Source organism: Triplophysa rosa, linkage group LG19 (genome assembly GCF_024868665.1).
Source record: "Triplophysa rosa linkage group LG19, Trosa_1v2, whole genome shotgun sequence".
Lineage (NCBI taxonomy): Eukaryota > Metazoa > Chordata > Actinopteri > Cypriniformes > Nemacheilidae > Triplophysa > Triplophysa rosa.
In genome coordinates this window covers 21,601,918-21,624,169 of record NC_079908.1, presented here as the reverse complement: position 1 = coordinate 21,624,169, position 22,252 = coordinate 21,601,918, and the positions used below count along the sequence as shown (strand labels likewise).

Sequence of the window (22,252 nt, the reverse complement as noted above, 5' to 3'; positions counted from 1 at the left end):
GTGTGTGTGGGGGGGAAGGGTAAACCCTACAGGTAGGGGACAAAGTGTCCCCACAAAGATGGCAATATCCAAAACCCTTGTCCTTGTGGGGACATGTTTTGGTCCCCATGAGGAAACAAGCTTATAAATCATACAGAATGAACTTTTGTGAAATGTAAAAGAGCAGACAGTTGTGTGTGATTGTTAGGGTTAGGGGGAGGGAATATGAGATACAGTTTGTACAGTATAAAAACCATTGTGTCTATGGAATGTCCCCATAAACATGGAACCCAACATGTGTGTGTGTGGTGTGCGTGGTGGTGGTGTGTGTGTGTGGCGTGCGCAGTGTGCGCGTGCGTGCGTGTGTGTGTGCGTGCGCGTGCGTGCGTGTGTGCGTGCGTGGTGCGTGCGCTGTGTGTGCGTGCGTGTGTGTGTGTGGTGGTGTGTGCGCGTGCGTGCGTGTGTGTGTGTGTGTGTGTGTGTGTGTGTCTTGCGTGCGTGCGGGACTCGTGTCACCGTGGGGACCAAAATTGAGGTCCTCATGGGCACAAAAGCTAATAAATTGTACAGAACAATATTTTTTAAATCTAAAAATGCAAAAAGTGTTCTATGATCTTTAGGGTTAGGGATAGGGGATAGAATATACAGTTTGTACAGTATAAAAACATTACGCCTATGGACTGTCCCCACGGGGATAGTCAACCAGACATGTGTGTGTGCTGTGCGTGTGTGTGTGCTGTGCGTGAGTGTGCGCGCGTGTGTATTTGTGTGTGTGTGTGTGTGTGTGCTGTGCGTGAGTGTGCGCGTGTGTGTATGTGTGTGTGTGTGTGTAGATGAGCAGTTACAGATGTGATTATCTGCTGTGAATGAGAATCGGTCAGTGTTTGGTTCTTGGTTTAGGCTCAGCTGGGAGATCAATCGATCGGTCTCTGCTGGTGTTGATGTGTTTCATGTCATGTTTACAGAGAAAAAAAACACATGCTTTAAAGTTGGCATGAAAGGGAAGTAGCGATTGTCTTTTTTCCGTATCGTGATGTTTACCCGAGTGAAACTTCTTCTGAAATGCGGGACTTGATTCATCCACCGACGACTGATTGGATCGTTAAAAGGTGAAAGATCTGAACACCAGTTTGCCATCTGTCAATCATTGCAGTCCCACCCTCGCGCCATTCCTACTGACCAATGAACCCAAGAGAGCGCACGTCACGCCTCTCATTGGCTCCCTATAGTCTCTCTCATCAAATTCAAGCCTCTGCTCCTGGCCTACAAGACCACCACTGGTTCTGCACCCCCTTACCTTCACTCGCTCATGCAGACTTGTGTACCCGCCAGATCCCTACGCTCGTCTTGCGGTGCCCTCCCAAAAAGGTCACAATCTCTCACACAAACTTTCTCGGGATAGGTTCCACATCTGTGTAATGACCTGCCCGCTGCTACAAGATCAGATCAGATTCTGTCTCCATCTTTAAGAACCCTCTGAAAACACGTCTCTTCCGTCAGCACATAACCCATCAGTTCTGCCTTCTATCTCTTTTCTACTCTTTCAAAAAATAAAATAAACTAACTTCGCTCTGTATACTGTGGTGGTTATATGAGACCAGTTCTCTTTTATTGCACTTCTGCTTTTGTTGTCCTTATGTTGTTCCAATTGCTTCCGTTGTTTCCCTCATCTGTAGGTCACTTTGGATAAAAGCGTCTGCTAAATGACTCAATGTAAATGTAAACGTGACCAGAAGTGAAGAGAGGTCATTTCCAGAGGGGGGAGGAGCTTAACGGTTTTGGTGAAAGATTACAAGTGCAAATGAATAAAAAAAAATTGCACGGATAAATAATTTATAATAAATATTTCACCACTGTATAAAACAATTAGTTTGATCATTTTTATTTCATGCCGACTTTAGAGAATATGGTTTGAATTGTATGATTCTTTCACACACTTCTGGTGTTAAACATGACTGTGATTGTCATTGTAGAAGAGCATTTCTCAGTTCTGATTTTGGTTATCAGTCATCTACAGTATTAGCTACAACAAACACAACATTTCTTTAAGTAAAAATGAAAATTCTCTCATCATTTACTCCCATGTCATGTTATTAATATGTCTATGCATGTGACTTCATTTCTTAGAACAGGTGTGTGTGAGAAAAGCATATTTATTGTAAGATTTTTTTAGTGAAATTGAAACTAAAACAAGTGGTAAATTTAATCATAATGACGGGTTGATAATTCAGTTATTGGTTTCTCATGACCACATTTCATCCCTAGATGCGTTGTCATTTTAAATGCATCATTCAGATCTGTTTGTTTACACTTCATGAATGCAAAACAAGCTTAAGATATCATTGATTTTCTCTCACGATGTCATTACTTCTTACTGATGATGTTTGTTGTTTTCTTTGTGTAGTTACCCTGAGAACGGTGTTGTGGAGATGAGCGGGGACGAAGTGCGGCCGCGGGCCAGAACTCTGCTCAGGTTCGATCAGCTGCAGGTGGGTGATGTGGTGATGGTGAATTATAATCTGGAGCTGCCGGAGGAGAGAGGATTCTGGTACGACGCTGAGATCACGGCGCTGAACTCCATCTCACGCACCAATAAAGAGATCCACATCAAGATCCTGCTGGGGTAAAAGCTCATTCACACACACCTGTGTCATTGTGAATAACACTCGCAGGTGCTTGTGTGTTGTGATGTCATTGTAACCGCCGGCTGTGATTGGTTGTGTTTCAGAGGCGCGGGGGATGTGATCGGTGATTGTAAACTGGTGTTTCTGGACGAGATTTACAGGATAGAGAAACATGGAGCACCAGCGCTGAGTGCAGCTGACGGCCCGTTCAAACGTACACACACACACACACACACACACACACACACACACACTCTCTCACTGTAAATGATGTAGATTTTCTATAAACGTGTAAAACTGTGTGTGTCAGGTAAGAGCGGTCCGGAGTGTAAACACTGTAAGGCGGATCCAGAAGTTGAGTGTCGCTTCTGTTCGTGTTGTGTGTGTGGAGGTAAACAAGACGCTCACATGCAGTTACTGTGTGATGAGTGTAACATGGCCTTTCACATTTACTGCCTGAACCCACCGCTGGCCTCCATACCAGAGGATGAGGACTGGTGAGAACACACACACACACACACACACACAACGACACGCGTATGTTTTATTATCTCCGTGGGGACAGTCCATAGGCGTAATGTTTTTATACTGTACAAACTGTATATTCTATCCCCTATCCCTAACCCTATCCCTAAACCTAAAGATCATAGAACACTTTTTGCATTTTTAGATTTGTAAAAAATATTGTTCTGTACAATTTATTAGCTTTTGTGCCCATGAGGACCTCAATTTTGGTCCCCACGGTGACACGAGTCCCCATGTGTTGGTGTGTATTCAGGTTTAGGTCCCCACCGGGATATACAAACATGAACACACACACACACACACACATACGCAACATACACACACACACACAAGCACTAGAAACATAATGTTTGTCAAAATAATTTCAATATGAATTTCAAAACATGCAGTCCTATTTGTAATGTGTGTGTGTGTGTGTGTGTGTGTGTGTGTGTGTGTGTGTGTGCAGGTATTGTCCCACCTGTAAGAATGACAGCAGTGAGGTTGTGAAAGCCGGAGAGAAACTCAAAACCAGTAAGAAGAAAGCCAAGATGCCTTCAGCCACTACAGAGAGCCACAGAGACTGGGGCAAGGTTTGATTACACACTCGCGCACACACACACACTCGCACAAACACACGCACGCACAGTTTCAGTAGTATTGAGCGTGTGTTGGTGTTGTGTTTGTGTTGTGTTTTAGGGAATGGCGTGTGTGGGCCGCACTAAAGAATGCACCATCGTCCCCTCCAATCATTACGGGCCGGTTCCCGGCGTTCCGGTCGGAACAACATGGAAGTTCCGTGTTCAGGTGAGCGTGTGTGGTTGATGTGGGGGTCATGTGACTGTGAGGGGCGGAGTTAAGCCCTGCGTTTGTCTCTCAGGTGAGTGAGGCGGGTGTTCACAGGCCTCATGTGGGAGGAATTCACGGTCGCAGTAATGACGGCTCGTACTCGCTGGTGCTCGCCGGAGGATTCGAGGATGAAGTTGTGAGTGTAAATGAAAGTCCTGCAGATGTCTTAAAGAGGATGATGTGTTGTCCTGATTGTCGTCACGGTTTCAGGACCGGGGCGATGAGTTCACCTACACGGGCAGCGGTGGGCGTGACCTGTCAGGAAACAAGCGAATCGGAGAGCACTCGTTTGACCAGACTCTCACACACATGAACAGGTGCTCAGACACTCATCATCATCGTCATGGAAACCGATAGATGTTCAGAAATCTCACATAAATGGATGACCTGTGACCTCTCAGGGCTCTGGCGCTGAACTGTGACGCACCTCTGAATGATAAAAATGGGGCGGAGTCTCGTAACTGGAGGGCGGGTAAACCAGTGAGAGTGATCCGCAGCTCGAAGGGTCGACGAATCAGCAAGTACGCACCTGAGGAGGGAAACCGATACGACGGCATTTATAAGGTACAACAAAACCCATTCAGCTAGATGTCCAGAAGCACTTCCTGCTTCACATATGTAACCAACCATGTCGTTTGACATTTAGATTCAGTTGTAAATGTTCTCTTGGTTGTATTTTGTTCTAATCATAAAAACTGAAACAGGAAGTGCTTCTGAGAGAGTTGTGTACATCAGTGGTCTGTAGTGCTTTTCACAGTTTTTCATTGTTGTGAAGCGTTTTTACAGTCAATTCATTGAAGAACACAGAAACATATATTCACTTTTTAATGGCTGTTACTGTGGAGATGTAGTGTTAACAGAGAGATCAGACAGGTTGCTATGGAAACCACGAGAGCCATGTAAAGCCACTCGACTTGTGCCGGTTGTGTGCAGACGTCTCTGACTGTGTGTTGTGTTGTGTTGTGTTGTGTTGTAGGTGGTGAAGTACTGGCCTGAGATCGGGAAGTGTGGGTTTCTGGTGTGGAGATATCTGCTGAGACGTGATGATGTAGAACCGGCGGCCTGGACACCTGAAGGAATCGAGAGAAGTAAAAAACTGGGCCTAAAAGTCCAGGTGAGGACACACACACCTGAAACAGGTATGAAGTCTGTTCACATCTGTGTGTGTGCGTGTAGGTGTGTTTGTGTGCGTGTGTGCGCGCGTGTAGGTGTGTGTGTAGGTGTGTTTGTGTGCGTGTGTGCGCGCGTGTAGGTGTGTGCGTGCCTGTGTGTAGGTGTGCGCGCGCCTGTGTGTAGGTGTGTGCGTGTAGGTGTGTGTGTAGGTGTGTTTGTGTGTGTGTGTGTGCGCGCGCGTGTAGGTGTGTGCGCGCCTGTGTGTAGGTGTGTGCGTGTAGGTAGGTGGGTGTGTGTTTGTGCGTGCGTGTAGGTGTGTGCGCGTGTGGGGGTGTGTGCGCGTGTAGGTGTGTGTGTGCACATGTAGGTGTGTGTGTGCACGTGTACGTGTGTGTGTGCCCGCACGAGTAGGTGTGTGCGAGTGTAGATGTGTGCGCATGTGGGGGTGTGTGCGCATGTAGGTGTGTGTGTGTGGGTGTAGATGTGTGTGTGTGCATGTGTAGGTGTGTGCCTGTGTAGGTGTGTTTGTGTGCGTGTGTAGGTGTGTGCACATGTGTGTGTGTGTGCGCGTGTAGGTGTGTGTGTGTAGGTGTGTTTGTGTGTGTGTGTAGGTGTGTGCGTGTGTAGTTGTGTGCACATGTGTGTGTGTGTGCGCGTGTAGGTGTGTGTGTGTGTGTGCGCGCGTGTAGGTGTGTGCACGTGTGTGTGTGCGCGTGTAGGTGTGTTTGTGTGTGTGCACGTGTGTGTGTGCGCGTGTAGGTGTGTTTGTGTGTGTAGGTGTGTGCACATGTGTGTGTGTGCGCGCGTGTAGGTGTGTTTGTGTGCGTGTGTAGGTGTGTGCACATGTGTGTGTGTGTGTGCGCGTGTGTATGTGTGTGTGTGTGTGTGTGTGCCTGTGTAGGTGTGTTTGTGTGTGCACGTGTGTGTGTGTGTGCCTGTGTAGGTGTGTTTGTGTGTAGGTGTGTGCACATGTGTGTGTGTTTGTGTGTAGGTGTGTGCACGTGTGTGTGTGCCTGTGTAGGTGTGTGCGTGCAACATCAGCTGTAATCAGAGGTCAACACTGCCATAAAAACAGCTGTGTAAAGTCCCTCTTGACTCATATAAATGATTCTGTGAAATGTTAGAGTAACATTAAATCTCTTTCCGTCAGTCGATTTATTGACCGTCATTTCTGTGTGTGTGTGTGTGTCCGTGTGCTTCAGTATCCTCCGGGTTATCTTGAGGCGATGGCCAATAAGACGAAGAAAGAGGTAAGTGTCAGAGGGGGGGGCGGGTCCACGCGGGGCAGAAAGAGAGGTCGACCGAGATCCGTACGAGCACCCAAGAGCTCTCCACAGAATAAGAAGGAGAAGCCCGAGGTGAACGTGACGCATGATGAAGATGTGCAGAGTAACAGCAATCCACACACAGCAGAAGAACCGCTCACAGGTACACACACACACACACACACACACTGATAACACAAGCTGCTGTCATGACTGTAACACACAGTTTCTCTTCTCTTTTATTATTCACATTACATGAAGGATTAAATACACTTCATTTCAAAGCTACATTAACAGCTTTATTCATCTCTACTCGTGTGTGTCAGGTGTGCGTGAGGAGCAGGTAGAGCCACAGGTGAAGCGTTTGAAGGAGGTGGAAGCGTTTGTTCTGTCAGAGCAGCAGAAAGATCTCATACAGGAGGACGAACCCAACAGAAGACTGTGGGATGAAGCGCTGAACTGCCTCGTGGAGGGACCGGTACAAACACACACACACACACATGCACCCACACTGTACTACACCCACACACACTAACACACAGCAAACACACACACACAACAACACGCTCATGCACACACACACTAACACACAGCAAACACACACACAACACGCTCATGCACACACACACACACACACACACTAACACACACACACACAACAACACGCTCATGCACACACACACTAACACACAGCAAACACACACACAACACGCTCATGCACACACACACTAACACACAGCAAACACGCACAACAACACGCTCATGCACACACACTGTATCAGGCTGTCTGAACAGTGCAGTTAACGTGGATACCATCATACATCACTTCCTGTTGTCGTGCAGAACTTCCTGCGTAAGGTGGAGCAGATGTTCATGTGCGTGTGCTGTCAGGAGTTAGCCTACCAGCCAATCACCACAGAGTGTTCGCACAACGTCTGCAAGGTGAACACACCCACTGACACCTGTCAATCAAACTCTTTCATGACAACATGAGCGGTGAAACATAATCACGTTAAACTGAGTAGTTTTAGATGAAAGTGTCAGTTTCTGTTGTTTGTAGAAGAGCTGTCCTCAGATCAGTCAGTAACATCCGTCTGCTTGTTGTCTCTTACGTCTCGTGTCTGACTCCAGACCTGTCTGCAGAGGTCGTTTCGAGCCGAGGTGTTCACCTGCCCCGCCTGCCGTCACGACCTGGGCAAAGATTACAGCATGACCCTCAACAAAACCCTACAGCTGCTCCTGGATCAGTTTTTCCCCGGTTACAGCAAAGGACGATGAGTTTGAGCGGCGACCGGTGGATACGGACATATGAGTCTGCTCTGCGCACAGCCACGCTTTCACACGCACTTCATCCCAACACCTGCCCGACGCTTCTGTTCACCCACAGCTCACCTCAGGCAAACCAGAGAAGCTTCCAGAACCCGACGGAGCGCTCCATCACTTCCACGTGGACATCAGGATTCATTTCTGAGAAGCACATTAATCTGCCTTTCAGGTCAACCTGTAACAGAAAGAACATCTTCATCAAAATATGAGTTTGTTAAAGAATCCTTCATCTGAATCTCACGACACCTGTCGAGAAGCTCACGGTCCAAATTCAGCCCTTCACATTATCAGTACTGTAACGCATCTGCAGATTTGATTTGTATTTCTTTACTTAATAGATCATTTCCTCTGTTACAGCAAGAAGAAATTGAGCAGCATAAATGTAGTATAAGGAATACTACCATGTGTAAATACTTTTAATGTCAACATTTTAATTTGAATGTTTATGTTTGAATATTTAATGTGTATAAAAGCAATTGAAATAATACATCCGGTTTGCATTACACTAATGACGATGTGAAGGTCAAATCAATCGATGAAATGTTCAAGGTTCATATTCGATCCTGACGTGTTCTTTCTAAGTCAGTCACGTGACCTCTGGAGGAAACGCAGGTTGACGTCTTTTAATGTCATGCGACAGGACAGATGAGATGATCCGGCGCGTGTTTCTGTAAATGTGAACACATCTTCAGCTGATGTCGGATGTGTACACGGGCAGGAGTTCACACTTTTATTGTTCTTTCAGAAAACAGCACGCGTGTCACTTCCTGTCTGTTCTCTTCGGTTGTCTTGCTCGGCTTGTTCGTCTTCCTTTCTTTGTGGCGATGTCCTTTTTCTGTGAAGATTTCCCTTTTGTTTTTCAGGAGATGCAAATGTAAAATGTTTAAAGATGATACCGTTGTATCCACGGCAAACTGTGACGTGTGTCGCTCTCTGTTTCTTTGTTTTTCTTCTGGTCTGTGATTGGCTGTTCTCTTCTCTCGCTGTTCTCATCTGCTTCGGCTTCACTGTGGCGTGTCACGTTTTTATTGCACTTACTAAAGACTGTAAAAGAACTTTGGAAAGCCGGAGACTGTCGATGGCGTGTTTGCTGACGGAGGGCCTTGGTTTATTTGTCAGATTATTGTTCAGTCATCGCTCTTTAAATGTGGCAAATTTCACCTGCAGTCCTAGCAGAAACAACGCTTTCAATTGTGATTCCAAATTTTATACATGGTATAATACTTGTTATGTACTTATTAAATATTTTGATTCCAGTAACATTGTGTGGTGTTTACATTTGGGGAAACCTCTAGAAAGTTAAGCGAGTTGTTTGCTCATTATTCATGTCTCGGGAGACAACGTTACGTTGTTGCTTCAAGTTCTTAAGGATGAAAGAAAGCAGGCCTAAACGTCTAAAGTTATTAAATGAATGCGAACAGGAGACCTCGGGCAGGATTACGTTTGAGTTCATATTGAGATTTCTGACATTTACAGACTTTAGTAACTGAAGGAGACACGTTAGATGAAGTCTCGTTCTGTCCAAAAAGTTAGAAGAGCTTTAGTGTCTATATGATCTTCAGAATGTCTTTAGAAGGAGATTTCTCTTTGACTGCCTCTGGTTGTAATCTGCACGTTTGAAAAGATAAAATCCAACTACAACAGATTATGGAATAAAGTCCATTGAAATCATAACAAACTAATTTTGGCCGGTCTAAATTAATCATTTTTTGTTATACATTTCAAAACGTTAACACAAGCCGCTGTAAGAAACGTTTGTCCATCATTTAGGAAATATACAGACTATTACTGAAAAGGTTGCCATAGTAACCAGTTTACCATTCAATCTTAATATTGAATCTGTAAACCGTATAAAAACATAATAAATATGTAAATGTGTATTAAGTGTTTGAAACACATTACATAATCCCTGACACGTTCTGTTCTGTAGACACAGACTGTGTTAAATATGCAGTGCAAACACGCATATATATTTGCACAAAATAATCAGCATGTTTGACCAGTTTGTAATCAATTTCATAGCTGTGGTTTTAATAGCAAAATATGACATTTCGATTTATTCTAGTCCACCCCACAGTTTGAGAAGCAATGATGTCGAAGTATCGCGATACTTTGGTGTCAACGCCGCGTGAAGTCTCACACTGACACCTCGTGGTCAATGCTTCTGCTTGTTTTAAGTGCGCTATATTATATTATCATACATTCATAGTGCAAAAACATACACATACAAAATACAAAACAACTCAAATAACTTGCTAAGGGAATAAAGAAGAAACATTACTAGTTTTTATTTGTTATATGGATTATTGAATTGCAAAAGTCATTGACAGAGGTGAACTCTTTAACGCTGGCTGCAAAGCTTTGTTTTTTCCATTTATATGTAAAAACATAATGTAGGGTTGTCGTTGATCATATAGTTATACACTTTTATTTTATTTAATAATATGTACTATTATTTAATAATTTATATAAACATGTACATACGTGTGTCAATTTTAAAGTACTTGTTAAAATTTTTAAATTTTTACACAATTTTATAACACTGTACTTATTCTATTTTGCTAGTAACGTTACACACAGGCGCGCGCGCGCACTCTGTTTCTGTGATTCTCTCTGAATTCTCGCTGTGTCTCTTTCATCGTTATTAAACGCGTTTTGTTTCTCGTTGGTTTCGAGTTACATGCAGATTTTTATTTCTCTAGCGCTTCGACCTTAAATGGTTTATTTGGGGGATTTTTTTTGGAACTATGAGCTTTAGAAGTCTGCGAGAGGTAGACCGGAGGCTGCCCATCTCCGGCGACCTGTCCCGGGTGTGAGAGTGAACTCGAGGCCGCCGGCGCTGCGGCCTAGTGCGGCTGGTTTTATGTTTCTTACAACAGCACAGCAGAGCGCACCGGTAATGTGAGAAAAGCTCATAAAATCATCAAATAACGATTGAAACACAAATTAAGTGGAAATCATGGCTGACAAATGCTGTAGTTGTATCGAACGTGACAATGTATTCAGAGTTTCTTTAGTTTGCATTCAAATATTTTGAGTTTTTCTTTATTCGTCAATATTAAAGTAGAGTTTCACAATATTGTATTTGAATGAAGCACTTGGTTTAGACTTGTGAAACTTTTAAGTAAGTAAACTTTTGATGTGTTTTATCACACCAGTGTCCATCAGGAACAGCTATGACGTCATGTGATGACAGACTGACATTGATTGACAGATGATGCTGGAGGTGCAGGTGAGCGAGGCCCTCAGCATCACAGTCAGAGAATGAAGAGCGGACACATGTGTGAATCCGTGTCACACGCTGCCCGTGACATGAACCTGAACCACCGTTTGACCTTGACCTCCTGCACGTTCAAACCCGAGTCCGAATGTCTGGAGGTGTCGGAGCGACTGTGTAACGGTTCCTCTGACCAATCGGGGTTGGAGAATTTCAAGTTACACTGTAATACAAGTGAAGTGGCTCCTGACAGGGTCACGGTGACCTCTGAAGATGACAGCAGGTCTTTAGCGTCCAGCACTGTTGAAGATGAAGACCATCTCACGCCCGAAATCCAACAGGCCTACAGAATCTTTCAAAGCTTCCTTTCGGAAAAGCACAAAGCTACGACGGCCCCGTTTTGGCATCCTGTCGGCCCCGGATCGCACGGGGATCAGGCCTCTGACGGCGAGATGTGTTTCAAAAAGATGGATGAGAAGTTTCTGAATGGAGAGTATGAATCCATCACAGCGTTTGTGGCTGATTTCAGACTGATGTTAGAGAACTGTTACCGCTGTCATGCACTCCATCACTGGATGTCCAAACAGGCCCAGAAACTCGAGGTGATTCTAGAGCAGAAACTCACTCTGCTGTCCAGGTAAATCGTCTGTAGACGTTGATGAGTTTTTACAGGCTCTCAGGACATATTCTGGGCCAGAGACCATTTTGTAAGACGTAAAAACACTGGTCCAGAAACACTTCCGCTTTCATATTCATTTATTTCGTATTCAATTCATATTTCATTTAATCTGACAAAGATAAGTACACCTTAAAGACCTTTGTTTCACATTTTTAATTGGTTATAACTGGTTCAAACGTTTGTGTAGTGTTAACAAACTGAATCAGGAAGTTCTTTCAGACCAGCGTTGTTTATGTCCTCTAAAGTGGTCTATAGTCTGTAGAAATGTTAACCCAAAGCAAATTAAAGGGGTCATATGGCGTGAACACGTGTTTTTCTGTGTCCTTGGTGTGTTATAAGTTGCTCATGCATGTATTAGACAAGTATAATTGCAGAAATGAAAGTGTGGGAACAAAAGAGTCGTTCTATGTAAAGCGAATGCTCACCCAGACCTGTCTGAAACGCCTCGTGTAGCCACACCCCCACAAATCTACGTCAGTTGGTGGTCTGATTTGACTAAGACCGCCCAAATGTAGACTCAAGTAAGGTGGGCGTACCTGTCAGTACAATTGAAGAGGAACCTGATGTTCCAAATATGGTCAGAGGCGTTACATTTCCCTCACACGCTTGCAGTATTCCACCAATCACTACGCACTGGTGAACTGGCCAATCACAGCACACCTCACTTTTCAGAGCCATGAGCTTTGTAAAACATCTGCACGTTTCAGAGAGACGGAGCAAAGAGGAGATACAAACATGCACGGTGTGTGGAAAATACCTTAAATCCTGTATACACATTGTATTACATCTAAAACAAACCATAATATTCCTTTTAGCCGTGTCATATGACCCCTTTAAACATTGTTAACAGTGTTCAGGAGATGGTAAATAAAGTTGATATATAGGATAATATTTAGAGACATTTGACGCACTATGCAGTTCTGTTTATACAGTAGACGTACAAGACTCGAAACCAATTCAGACGCCTTTTCCATTACTAGTCCAGCGCTTGTGACACTTCTGACTTGTACTGGTGTTGTGATGGGGATGATGTTTTCATTCTTCACTAGAACACTGAGAGAGAAAACCACCCTGGCCGTGACATCTGGAGGACGCTTTGGCACAGAAGATGAAAAAGCCCCAGCAGGCACATCATCCAGACGGCGCTCCGTCCCACGAAACCTCGCGGCCATCACTGTGGGCGGCAGCGAGTCCATATTGGTTCAAGCATTGAGACTCGAAGAACTGCAGCGAGCCAAAGACGAGAAAAGGTGAGATGATGTAACACTCAATATTGACACATTGTTCCAAATGCAGTGATTCTTGAGTGCATGTTATTCCAAACAAAGTGTACGTATGGTTGCCTTTTATTAATCCTCATGTCAAAATGTAATAACCCAAATTAGGAAACCTGGAATTAGCTAAACACAATACCTAAACAGACACCATTAGTCTAACATCTTCATAACAGAATGGAATGAATGAACTGTGCAGCACATGTTAAGATTCATTTCACGCTGGTCATGTCTCGTCTTTGCTCTTTGACACGTAGGCAGCGAGAGCTGGAGAGGAGAGAGGCAGAGGAGGTGTCGGCTAAAGAGCTGGAGGATTGGGAGCGGTCATTACTGTCTCTGGCAGAACCGTGGTCAGTCCACAGCATGTGGGAGCTGCCGGCCATCGGTCACTTCTTGTGTCTGGCTCAGACGGCTCTAAACCTGCCTGAGATTGTTTTCTATGAGCTGGAGCGCTGCTTGCTGATGCCTCGCTCTAGCTCTTTCCTCTCCAAGGTCATGACCTCTCTGCTCTGCCCTCCACACAAAAGATCAACCCTCCACCGTCGCCCGGCGCTAACGTACAGGAAGTGGGAGGCGGAGCTTTGCCGGAGAGTTCATGGCTGGTATCTGTCGGTGGGCGGGGCTGAAGATCAGGTCTCACGAGCTGAACACCTCGGTCTGTGCCATCAGTTCTTCTGGGCCGTCGGGGAGACGAATCCGCTGGAGGAGACGCCGTTCCACCTGCTTCCGTTTAACCGCCGCGTTTGGCTTCTCAAGAGCCTCTGTGATCACGTGTACGAGACGCAGAAAGACGTGCAGGACGCCGTTCTCGGGCAGCCCATTCACGAGTGCCGTGAGTCCATCCTGGGCTACGACGGTCGGGAGAACGCCTACATTCACTTTCCACACTTCTGCGGCGCGGACTTGAGGATCTACTGCCAGAGTCCCTGTCTCCCGATGGAGTTTCCTCTTCCGTCGCTCCACGTCAAGAGGTCTGAGGAGGAGCCGAGATCAGAGGGGTCAGAGGTCAAGGTGAATGAGTTTCAATCTGTAGATCGCGTGAAGGTGGAGAACGACAGCTCCGACAACGCAGAAGTGTGTGCGTGGGGTGTCAAAGAAGAGGAACAGAAACGCTCCTCCAGCGTCCGTTCCCGGCACACACGAGATCCTGGAGGCGTTCCGCAGGTAGAAGAGTCGTCAGAGCGTGAGACGCGCTTCAGAGTAGGAGGCGGCTGTTACGAAGGCAAATCTCCAGCTCTGACCTCACGCCGGCACCTTCAGGAGAAACGTCCCTGTACAGAATGTTCTGAAGCATGTTCTCACGGTCACATCTGGAACCACAGCCGGCCTGAAATCAACCGGTGCAGACGAGACATTTCCACGGATGAGACGGCGGAGACGAGGCGTGCGAAGAGAAAGAAAAAGAGCGTGAGGAAGACAAACGCAAGAAAACTGAACGTGAAGAATCAGAGAACGAAGAAACGTGTGCAGAGAGCGGCCAACCGAACGAAAAAACACAAACTGAGTGAGTTTACATTTCTATTCAAGTCTGATGAGATTATCAAGGGTGTTTTTGTGATATCTGTGACTGTCACTCAACAGCAGAACAGCGCTTAGCAACCAGCCACAGCATCTCTAGTCTCACAGCAGCATACTTAAAACATCTGAACAATTTAATAACAACATCTGACAACCAACTAAACATCTTAGCATTCACATAGCAGCGTTATTAAAAACCTAGCAACACTCTGACAACGACCCCCAGCATCCCATCATCCACTGTCATCAGAAAATGGATGAATCTAGTTGGTTTATTGCATATATGTGACACAAATGTTTAATGATGTGTCAGCATCTTATATTGTGTGTGTGTGTGTGCGCGTGTGTGTGTGTGCGTGATCAGGGAAAGTGTTTGACAGTAAGACTGTGTCTGTGAAGAGAAGAACAGGATCATCACTGCTGCCGCTGGAACCATCATTACAGGTGACATTCATGAGACAAATCGGCAGGATTGTGTTATTCCAGAAGTGTTGAATGACATCACTGTTTGTGTTTGTGTGCAGTTGGTGTGCTCCAGTCTGGATGATCTCAGACGTCTCATCAGTCGAACTGAAGATGAACTAGATGAGCTTAACAGCACCAAAAAGAGATCTGTTAGTAAGAGAGGGAACACACACGCACTCTTACACACACAGATTAATACACACACACACACACACACATGTCTGGTTTATTATCTCCGTGGGGACAGTCCATTGGCGTAATGAGTTGTATACTGTACAAACGGTACATTTTAACCCCTAAAGATCATAGAAAACGTTTTGCATTTTAAGATTTTTAAAAAATATTGTTCTGTACAATTTATAAGCTTTTGTGCCCGTCAGTGACACGAGTCCCCATGTGTTGGTGTGTATTCAGGTTTAGGTCCCCACCGGGATATAAAAACATGTACACACACACACACACACACACACAATAATTTGTCTGAAACCTGACAGTACAGTATATATCTGACTCTTATCGTATCTGCACCAGTTCTGTATTCAGTGTTATTATTAATAATTTAGGCATAATTCAAAGTCTAAATGTTACACTATATAATCATACGCTGAACTCATTAGAAGTTTATAAATGTAATTAAGAGGTTTTCATTGTTTTTGTGTTGTGTTTTTTATTTTGTGCTGAAACAGAAGGTGTTGAGTTACGGTCAGTAAAGTGTGTGTGTGATGTTTCAGGGAAGATGGCCACACAAGAGATCCACTGTAAAGGAGTTACACATCACACTTATAAGGCTGCTGAATGAGCTGTTGCCATGGGAACCCAAACTGGTCAAGGCCTTTCAGAAGAACAGGTAAAGATGAATTGATTTATTGGTCCTCGCTCTGTTCCTACAGTAAATATCATTCGTCTCATGCTGCTGGAAAATTCATGTTTGACAACACGATTGATCGCCCATTGCTCTTAAAACACGAACGCACGTTTATATTCGAAATACAGTTGGGAAATGTTGAATCTGTGCAATAATACAGTATATTTCCCCTTTACTTCAACCCTTCACTGCTTTCCCAAACCTCTGCATTGCTGTAAAACAAAGAAGTGATCCGGGAGGTGAGCTTTTCTCTGTAATGCGCAGAGACGGCTACACTTCACTGCATTCTACATGTTTCTGGGGTTTTTCCACCTCAATGCTTCTGTGATTTCCTGGTAACAGAGCTCGGTGAATCGTCCCTGTTTTGTTCTTAACAGAGCGCGTTTGAAAAAGGAGTGTGACGATTTCAGAAAACACCCTGAATATGAGCACTTCATCAGAGAGCAGACGGATAAGGCAGACGCTGAAGAGGTTTCTTTGTGCACGCACACAACAGGAGAACCACAAGATGAAGTCACGACATTGAGCGAAGATTCCGAGAACGCAGGTGAGTCGCAAACATTTCACCACCCGCTGACACCTTCAAAGCTCAACTAAGATCAATATTAGACTGTAAATATGTGACCACCCTGCCTTTTTGTGATTTACATAAAATCATCCTACTGTACGTAATGTAAAGAACAATCTTGATATCTTGAATATCGTGAAATGAATGTGTGAAACCGTTGTGATCGCGACGTTTGATATTTGTTGAGAATGATGCATGTTGTCCTTTTTTTCAGTGCACGTAAACGAGCTTGTAAGTCACAAATCAAGATGCACAGATCGCAGGCCTGATGTCATCATGTCAGCTCATGAGACGGGACCCTTCACACGCGCTTCAAAACGCCGTCACAGTGTGATAAGTGAAGATCTGAGCGCATTGAAGAAAAGTCAAACAGACTCCGAGAGTTCCTCGAGTCCCAGTGTGGAGGCCAGCGATTTAACAACAAACACACAACCCTCAGAAAGATGTTCAGTGTTATCTGTCCGGTGTTTTCAGGGGACTCACAAACCCATTCAGGCGCTGCTGGCCAGGAGTGTTGGAAACAAAGTGACCTTAATAAATCATCCCAGCGCTGCTATTATGGCCCAGAGAGCGCGAGAGGATAACACAACATCAGCACCTGCGACACCTGTCCAACCTTCAGCCACCTGCTCACCCACATCCCGCTCTCATCCCGTCCCCACGGTAACATCACAGACAACATCCACATCAGAGAGCACTGGTCCGCTGGTGTACAAGACCGCAGGAGGTGTGGGGCTTCTGAAGAGAGGCGGCACTTCAGTGAAGTCTTCAACATCACATCACAGACCAGAGGATAAACGGGTTGTTGTTTTACCTTCGAATCTGTTGAGACCCGACACTACAGCAGGCTTTACTGTACGTGAAAACAAGGTTCCCATCCAGCAGGTGGCGCCACTGAAAGACACCGGTGACATCGGAACACCAGCAGCTGCAGTTTCACCTACTTTAAGAACGTTTCCCACAACTGCTGGACATAAAAAACCCACTGAACCAAAACAAGAGCTGAGGACCGTGTGCATCAGAGACTCGCAGTCGATTCTTGTCACGACTAGAGGAGGAAACACAGGAGTGGTGAAAGTGCAGACGTCAGAGAAGAAGAGAAGCAGCACTTTACCGCACAGCTCCGCTTTTTCCATCTCTCCACAACTTCAAGCCTTTCTGCTGTCGAAAACTTCCACGTCTGTTCCATCTTTACCTCCCGTCACACCTCGCTCGAAGGATTTCAGTTGGTTCAGCTCATCTACTGTCAGGACGGAAACCTCTTCGGTCACCTGCAGTGATTCGTCTTCGGGAAGAAGATTAATGACGAGTAACGTGCAGACTTCAGTCTCCAAATGCGCCGCGAATCCCCCGCAGCAGATGACATCAGATCAGTCCACACTTCAGAAGGTTTTCCTGCTCGACCCGACATCGAACAGCACCACGACTTCCGCAGCGTGCGCGACGCCGGGGTCAAGGGTCATGTTTGTCAATCACCCGTCCGTCTCTAACAACTCGACACTTTCTGTTCCAAAAGGTGTGTGCGCTTCCGACATTTCCCCGCCCGCGCTCAAAGCCTTGAAGGTGATTCCCAATCTGAAGACAAGTTTTGGAAGCAGCGCTGCCGGTCCGGTGATGAACATCCCGGGCATCAGTTTTCCAGGATTAAACTCAAGAATGCTGAGCACACGCAAGACCGTGTCGCCTGTGACTGAAGTCTCCGCTAAAACCACACCCGTGATGTCAACGAACCACACCCTCAGTCATGAAAGAAGGAATGATTCAGGAACCAGTGATGCCGTTCACAAGACGGCCGCTTCTGCTGACGGAAAGACCTTTACATTTTCAACACTGGGCACGGGTCACATGGCGTCCTCTGAGCTGCTGTGTGTCATGAAGGACCCGTCCACATCACCTGTGCTCAACGTTCTGAATAATAAATCAGGTTTGGTCGTCGGCGGCTCAGATTCTTCTTTCTCTTTTTCAGGAAGTTTGATGAGCAAACGCACTACAAAACCACACGTGATGTCACCACCCTCATCTGTTCCTCACACAACACCTGTGACATCCCATCCGTCTTCGGTACAAACGCAAACAGGAAGTAGTTCTACATCATGTCCTCCTGTAGTCATGAGCTCCGGGGTGAGAAGCGTGCAGGAGAAGATTGTGATCAACACCAGCGCACCGCTGGCTCCTGGAACTCAACTCCTCATCAATAACACCAGATTTCTGGTTCCTCCTCGAGGTCTTGGTGCTGGCAGTCATGTTCTGCTCATCTCCAGCTCATGTCCTGGTGGCGGTGTCGGGTCTGTTCCTCCCAGAGGTCTGAACGCCTCAGTTCCATCAGTCGTTCAGGGTACAAAAGTGTCGTCGCCTCAGCAGTCACAGGCCAGACTCCCATCACCCACCACATCTTCAGATGGAGTCTGTCAGCAGACGAGTCCTTCTCAAGCTCTTCCTGCTGGTGTGTCCTCAGAACCCAGCTTGGCTAGCGTTGTGAGACTTCCTGTGATTCAGACCTCAGACCTCACAGTTCATCCGTCGCCGAGCGCGAGCAGCGGTTCCACGTCTGTCGTCTGTTCTCGTTCGCAGGGACGTTTACTGAGCACAACATCTGCAGTTCTACAGTCAACATCAGTTAACACTGTGATTTCCCAGAATGCACCAGTGATGACCAGAGCACCCACTATAACAAGAATGCAGAAACTTCCCGTTGCGACGGTTCCACCGATCGGCTGTCCAGCCACCATTCCTCCATCCATGAACTCTGTTATAATGACACCCCGTCAGCCAATCAGAGCGCTGCAACCCGGAACTATCGGAACTGTCGTTCAAAGCACATCCGCTCTACAGATGATCAGCGGCACCTTCAGCAAACTGCTGTTGAGTCCAGACGGAGCGGTTCTAAATATAATCCAAACATCGTCTGACACACACGTTACAAGAAAACCAACGACGGCTCAAGTCAATCATCCAATCACAAGAGTTACTGTAGCTGATGATCCACTGAGATCCCCAACAGAGAATCCTGACAGACTTGATCAGTGAAGTCTGAAGAGGAGTGTGTTCGGTGCTTTTTGCCTGAATTACATTTCACTGGTTTCAAAACACACCGTAGTGTCAGTTATGTTTGGAGTTGTAAGTGATCTTGGTTTTCATGAAGTGTAGACATTTCAACAGGCCAGTGATGTGTTTGTGTGACTGGTGTTTTTTGTACTCATTTGTATTCAAGAGACTGAATGTTGTGTAGCAGTTTTCATGATATGATTCATATTATTCTTTTTGTTTCAGAGTCGTTCTTTAATACAAGCGTGTTGTATTCAGACACGCTCAGGTCGAGTATTATCACATTTGATCTGAAAACAGTTTGATTTTTTTGTTTGTATGAAAACATGACAATAAACATGACATATTTATGACTGAAGAAAAAGCACAGCTGTCTTTTCCGTTGATTTAACATTCTTACAGATTTTTGGAATATTCACATTTTAGCCTTTTAAGACGGACACAGACTGAAAATAAACACTGCTGTTTTGTGCTGTAATGTTTTTATTCTCATGCAATAAAGCGTTTATACAACAGTGAAACTGCACCTGTGTAAAGCACAAGTCATTCAGCATCTGTTTGTAAAAACTTATTCAAACATGAAGAATGTTATTTAGGTCATTCTCGTCTGTAATGTTCAAAGCAAGAAGCGTTTGTTCAAATACTGTGTGCAGAAATCGGCTACAAAACTACAAATGAACAAATTGGTTCCAAAATGAGATGACTTTTCCAAAATCATGTTTTTTATTATGTTCTCGTGTTTTGATTGTGTTCGTTAGCTGTATTTTAGAGTTATTATAGCTTAAATCTAAACAAACCAACTGCAGTTATCTCATTTTGGAACCAAACTCTTCAAATGTTTCGCTAGGTGCTAATTCTTATTGTTTAAAATGGTTATGTGATTATATAACTAAAGTGGATTTACATTCTGTATGTTGTAGAGACGTCTTTATGGTCCATTATCTTTAGTGAGGAACAGAAGAAGATGAGAGAGGTGCTGAGCTGCAGTATTTAAACATTCTGCTGGTTTTCTTCAGGGGGAATAAGGTGGAGGTGACGGTCCAGACAAGATCTTCTCAAAAGCTGGAGGAGCGTTGGGAGTCTACAAGAGAAAACAGATGAAGAAAACATGTATTATCTCCTTATACCATGGTCTGTTTGAATACTGGATTCTGACTGGCTGGAAGGTGTGCATTAAAACCCTGTAACGCACGGGTAGCTCCAGTCAGTTTGATTACATTTGAAATTAAATGACAAAATCACTGTTATCTTCACCTGTTTGATATAAAATTATACTGTAAACATCGATAACAGCTTTAACTTGGCAAATGACCATGATATAAGCGGGATAAAGCACAGCTAGCCGTGCGTCAAAGGATTTTAATGCACTTTGCGTCGGGTGGTTCTTGGCCTCCATGTCGTGCATTAAAACCCTTTAACACACTGCTAGCTGTGGATGATCCCTTACATAACAGTTTGATGCATTTCAGCAAATGTCATCAAATGTTGTTGCTTTTTTGCAGAAAATGATTATAAACAGAGCTGTTGAAGAATTGTACAACTGTTACTCATTAGTAACCGCACTAAAATCACACTTCGGTTACTTGTGTCACATACGCACACACACACGCACACCCTTACGAAAATTAACCATGTTTTTTTTGTGGTACAAGTGTAGTAACCATGTTTTTTTGGTGCATTGATTACTTAGGGCAAAACCATGGTTTAACCATTTATTATGGTTTTTACAAAGAACATGGTTTTCATAACCATTGTTATTTTGTGATAACCATTGTTTTACTACAGTAACCATGTTTTTTGGTTTTGACTGTAGTAAAACCATGGTCAGTTTTCGTAAGGGCACACACACACATGTTGGTGTTGGTGGTTTACAGGGACATTCCATAGACGTAATGCATTTTATAGTGCACAAACTGTATATTCTATCCCCTAACCCTAAGAATCATTCAAAAGTTTCTGCACTTACATTTTCAATAAAACATGTTTTAGTATGTTTATTTTACGTTTTGAATTACAAGGACATCATGTCCTCATAATGTAGGGGGCGTGGCCAAACACATGAATACACACTGCTTTGTAAGGTTACGCACGCACACACACACACACACACACACAGAAGCACTTCAGTATTTGTAATCCTCACAGCACAACCAGTGACCCAAAGCCCTTTCTGCCTGCAGCACATCACATGTCTCCTTTATCCCCTCAGGAATTCTGGGTAATAGCAGCTTGGCTACCCATGTTCTTAGAACACCAAATGTGACAGTGAAATACATTGTTATAGTTGTATGCAGACGGGGTTCTTGCAGATTTCTTGATCTTTAGTTTAAACAGTAAGTGAATTGTGTTTTACCACAGTCTTGATGCTGCCGAGTTCATTCAGTGCCACTTTGTTTCGTTCTCCTGATCCAGGTTCAGTGTGCTGACTCCATCTCATCATCTCTCTCCACGACTGTCCGTTCTACACACACACACACGCACAGGTTCATGTTTGTATATCCCGGTGGGGACCTAAACCTGAATACACACCAACACATTAGATTAGATTCAACTTTATTGTCATTGCACATGTACAAGTACAAGGCAACGAAATGTGACCTCTGCATTTAACCCATCCAGAGAGTAGTGAACACACGCACAGCAAGTGGTGAACACACGTACCCCCGGAGCAGTGGGCAGCTATCACTGCAGCGCCCGGGGAGCAAGTGTAGGTCAGGTGCCTTGCTCAAGGGCTCCTCAGTTGTTACCCGCCGGCCATGGGACTCGAACCGGCAACCTTCTGGTCACGAGTCTGACTCTCTAACCATTAGGCAACAACATGGGGACTCGTGTCACCGTGGGGACCAAAATTGAGGTCCTCATGGGCAGAAAAGCTTATAAATTGTACAGAACAATATTTTTTACAAATCTAAAAATGCAAAAAGTGTTCTATGATCTTTAGGTTTAGGGATAGGGTTAGGG

The 22,252-nt window shown here is 44.9% G+C and overlaps 2 protein-coding genes and 1 long non-coding RNA gene across 4 annotated transcripts in view; 2 read left to right on the top strand and 1 right to left on the bottom strand.

Annotated features, from left to right (window-relative positions):
* LOC130569914 (E3 ubiquitin-protein ligase UHRF2-like) overlaps window positions 1-8,916 on the top strand; it is a 19,273-nt gene extending 10,357 nt beyond the window's left edge. The window contains exons 4-16 of the mRNA XM_057359838.1: window positions 2,384-2,602; window positions 2,708-2,817; window positions 2,914-3,100; window positions 3,577-3,700; window positions 3,807-3,914; window positions 3,988-4,092; window positions 4,167-4,273; window positions 4,358-4,520; window positions 4,933-5,070; window positions 6,272-6,497; window positions 6,661-6,812; window positions 7,178-7,276; window positions 7,466-8,916. Of these exons, the coding sequence (XP_057215821.1) occupies window positions 2,384-2,602; window positions 2,708-2,817; window positions 2,914-3,100; window positions 3,577-3,700; window positions 3,807-3,914; window positions 3,988-4,092; window positions 4,167-4,273; window positions 4,358-4,520; window positions 4,933-5,070; window positions 6,272-6,497; window positions 6,661-6,812; window positions 7,178-7,276; window positions 7,466-7,612 (1,885 nt within the window). The 3' untranslated portion in view covers window positions 7,613-8,916. The remainder of the gene's footprint in view (window positions 1-2,383; window positions 2,603-2,707; window positions 2,818-2,913; window positions 3,101-3,576; window positions 3,701-3,806; window positions 3,915-3,987; window positions 4,093-4,166; window positions 4,274-4,357; window positions 4,521-4,932; window positions 5,071-6,271; window positions 6,498-6,660; window positions 6,813-7,177; window positions 7,277-7,465) is intronic.
* A 1,319-nt stretch (window positions 8,917-10,235) lies between these two features.
* LOC130570328 (uncharacterized protein KIAA2026) lies at window positions 10,236-19,817 on the top strand. 2 transcript variants are annotated; one of them, XM_057360587.1, is made up of 9 exons: window positions 10,236-10,556; window positions 10,819-11,514; window positions 12,606-12,806; window positions 13,088-14,334; window positions 14,713-14,792; window positions 14,873-14,962; window positions 15,545-15,660; window positions 16,056-16,225; window positions 16,461-19,817. In XM_057360587.1, the coding sequence occupies exons 2-9, from the start codon at window positions 10,925-10,927 to the stop codon at window positions 19,271-19,273; spliced, it is 5,307 nt and encodes a 1,768-aa protein (XP_057216570.1). In that variant the 5' UTR covers window positions 10,236-10,556; window positions 10,819-10,924; the 3' UTR covers window positions 19,274-19,817. The 2 variants fall into 2 exon arrangements, with proteins under 2 accessions (XP_057216570.1, XP_057216571.1); XM_057360588.1 differs by having other exon boundaries at window positions 10,236-10,561.
* LOC130570329 (uncharacterized) lies at window positions 19,757-22,138 on the bottom strand. Its single transcript, XR_008964952.1, has 2 exons — window positions 21,645-22,138; window positions 19,757-20,372 (listed from the first exon to the last, which is right to left on the bottom strand). It is a non-coding gene; the product is annotated as an uncharacterized LOC130570329 (long non-coding RNA).
* Window positions 22,139-22,252: the final 114 nt, after the last annotated feature.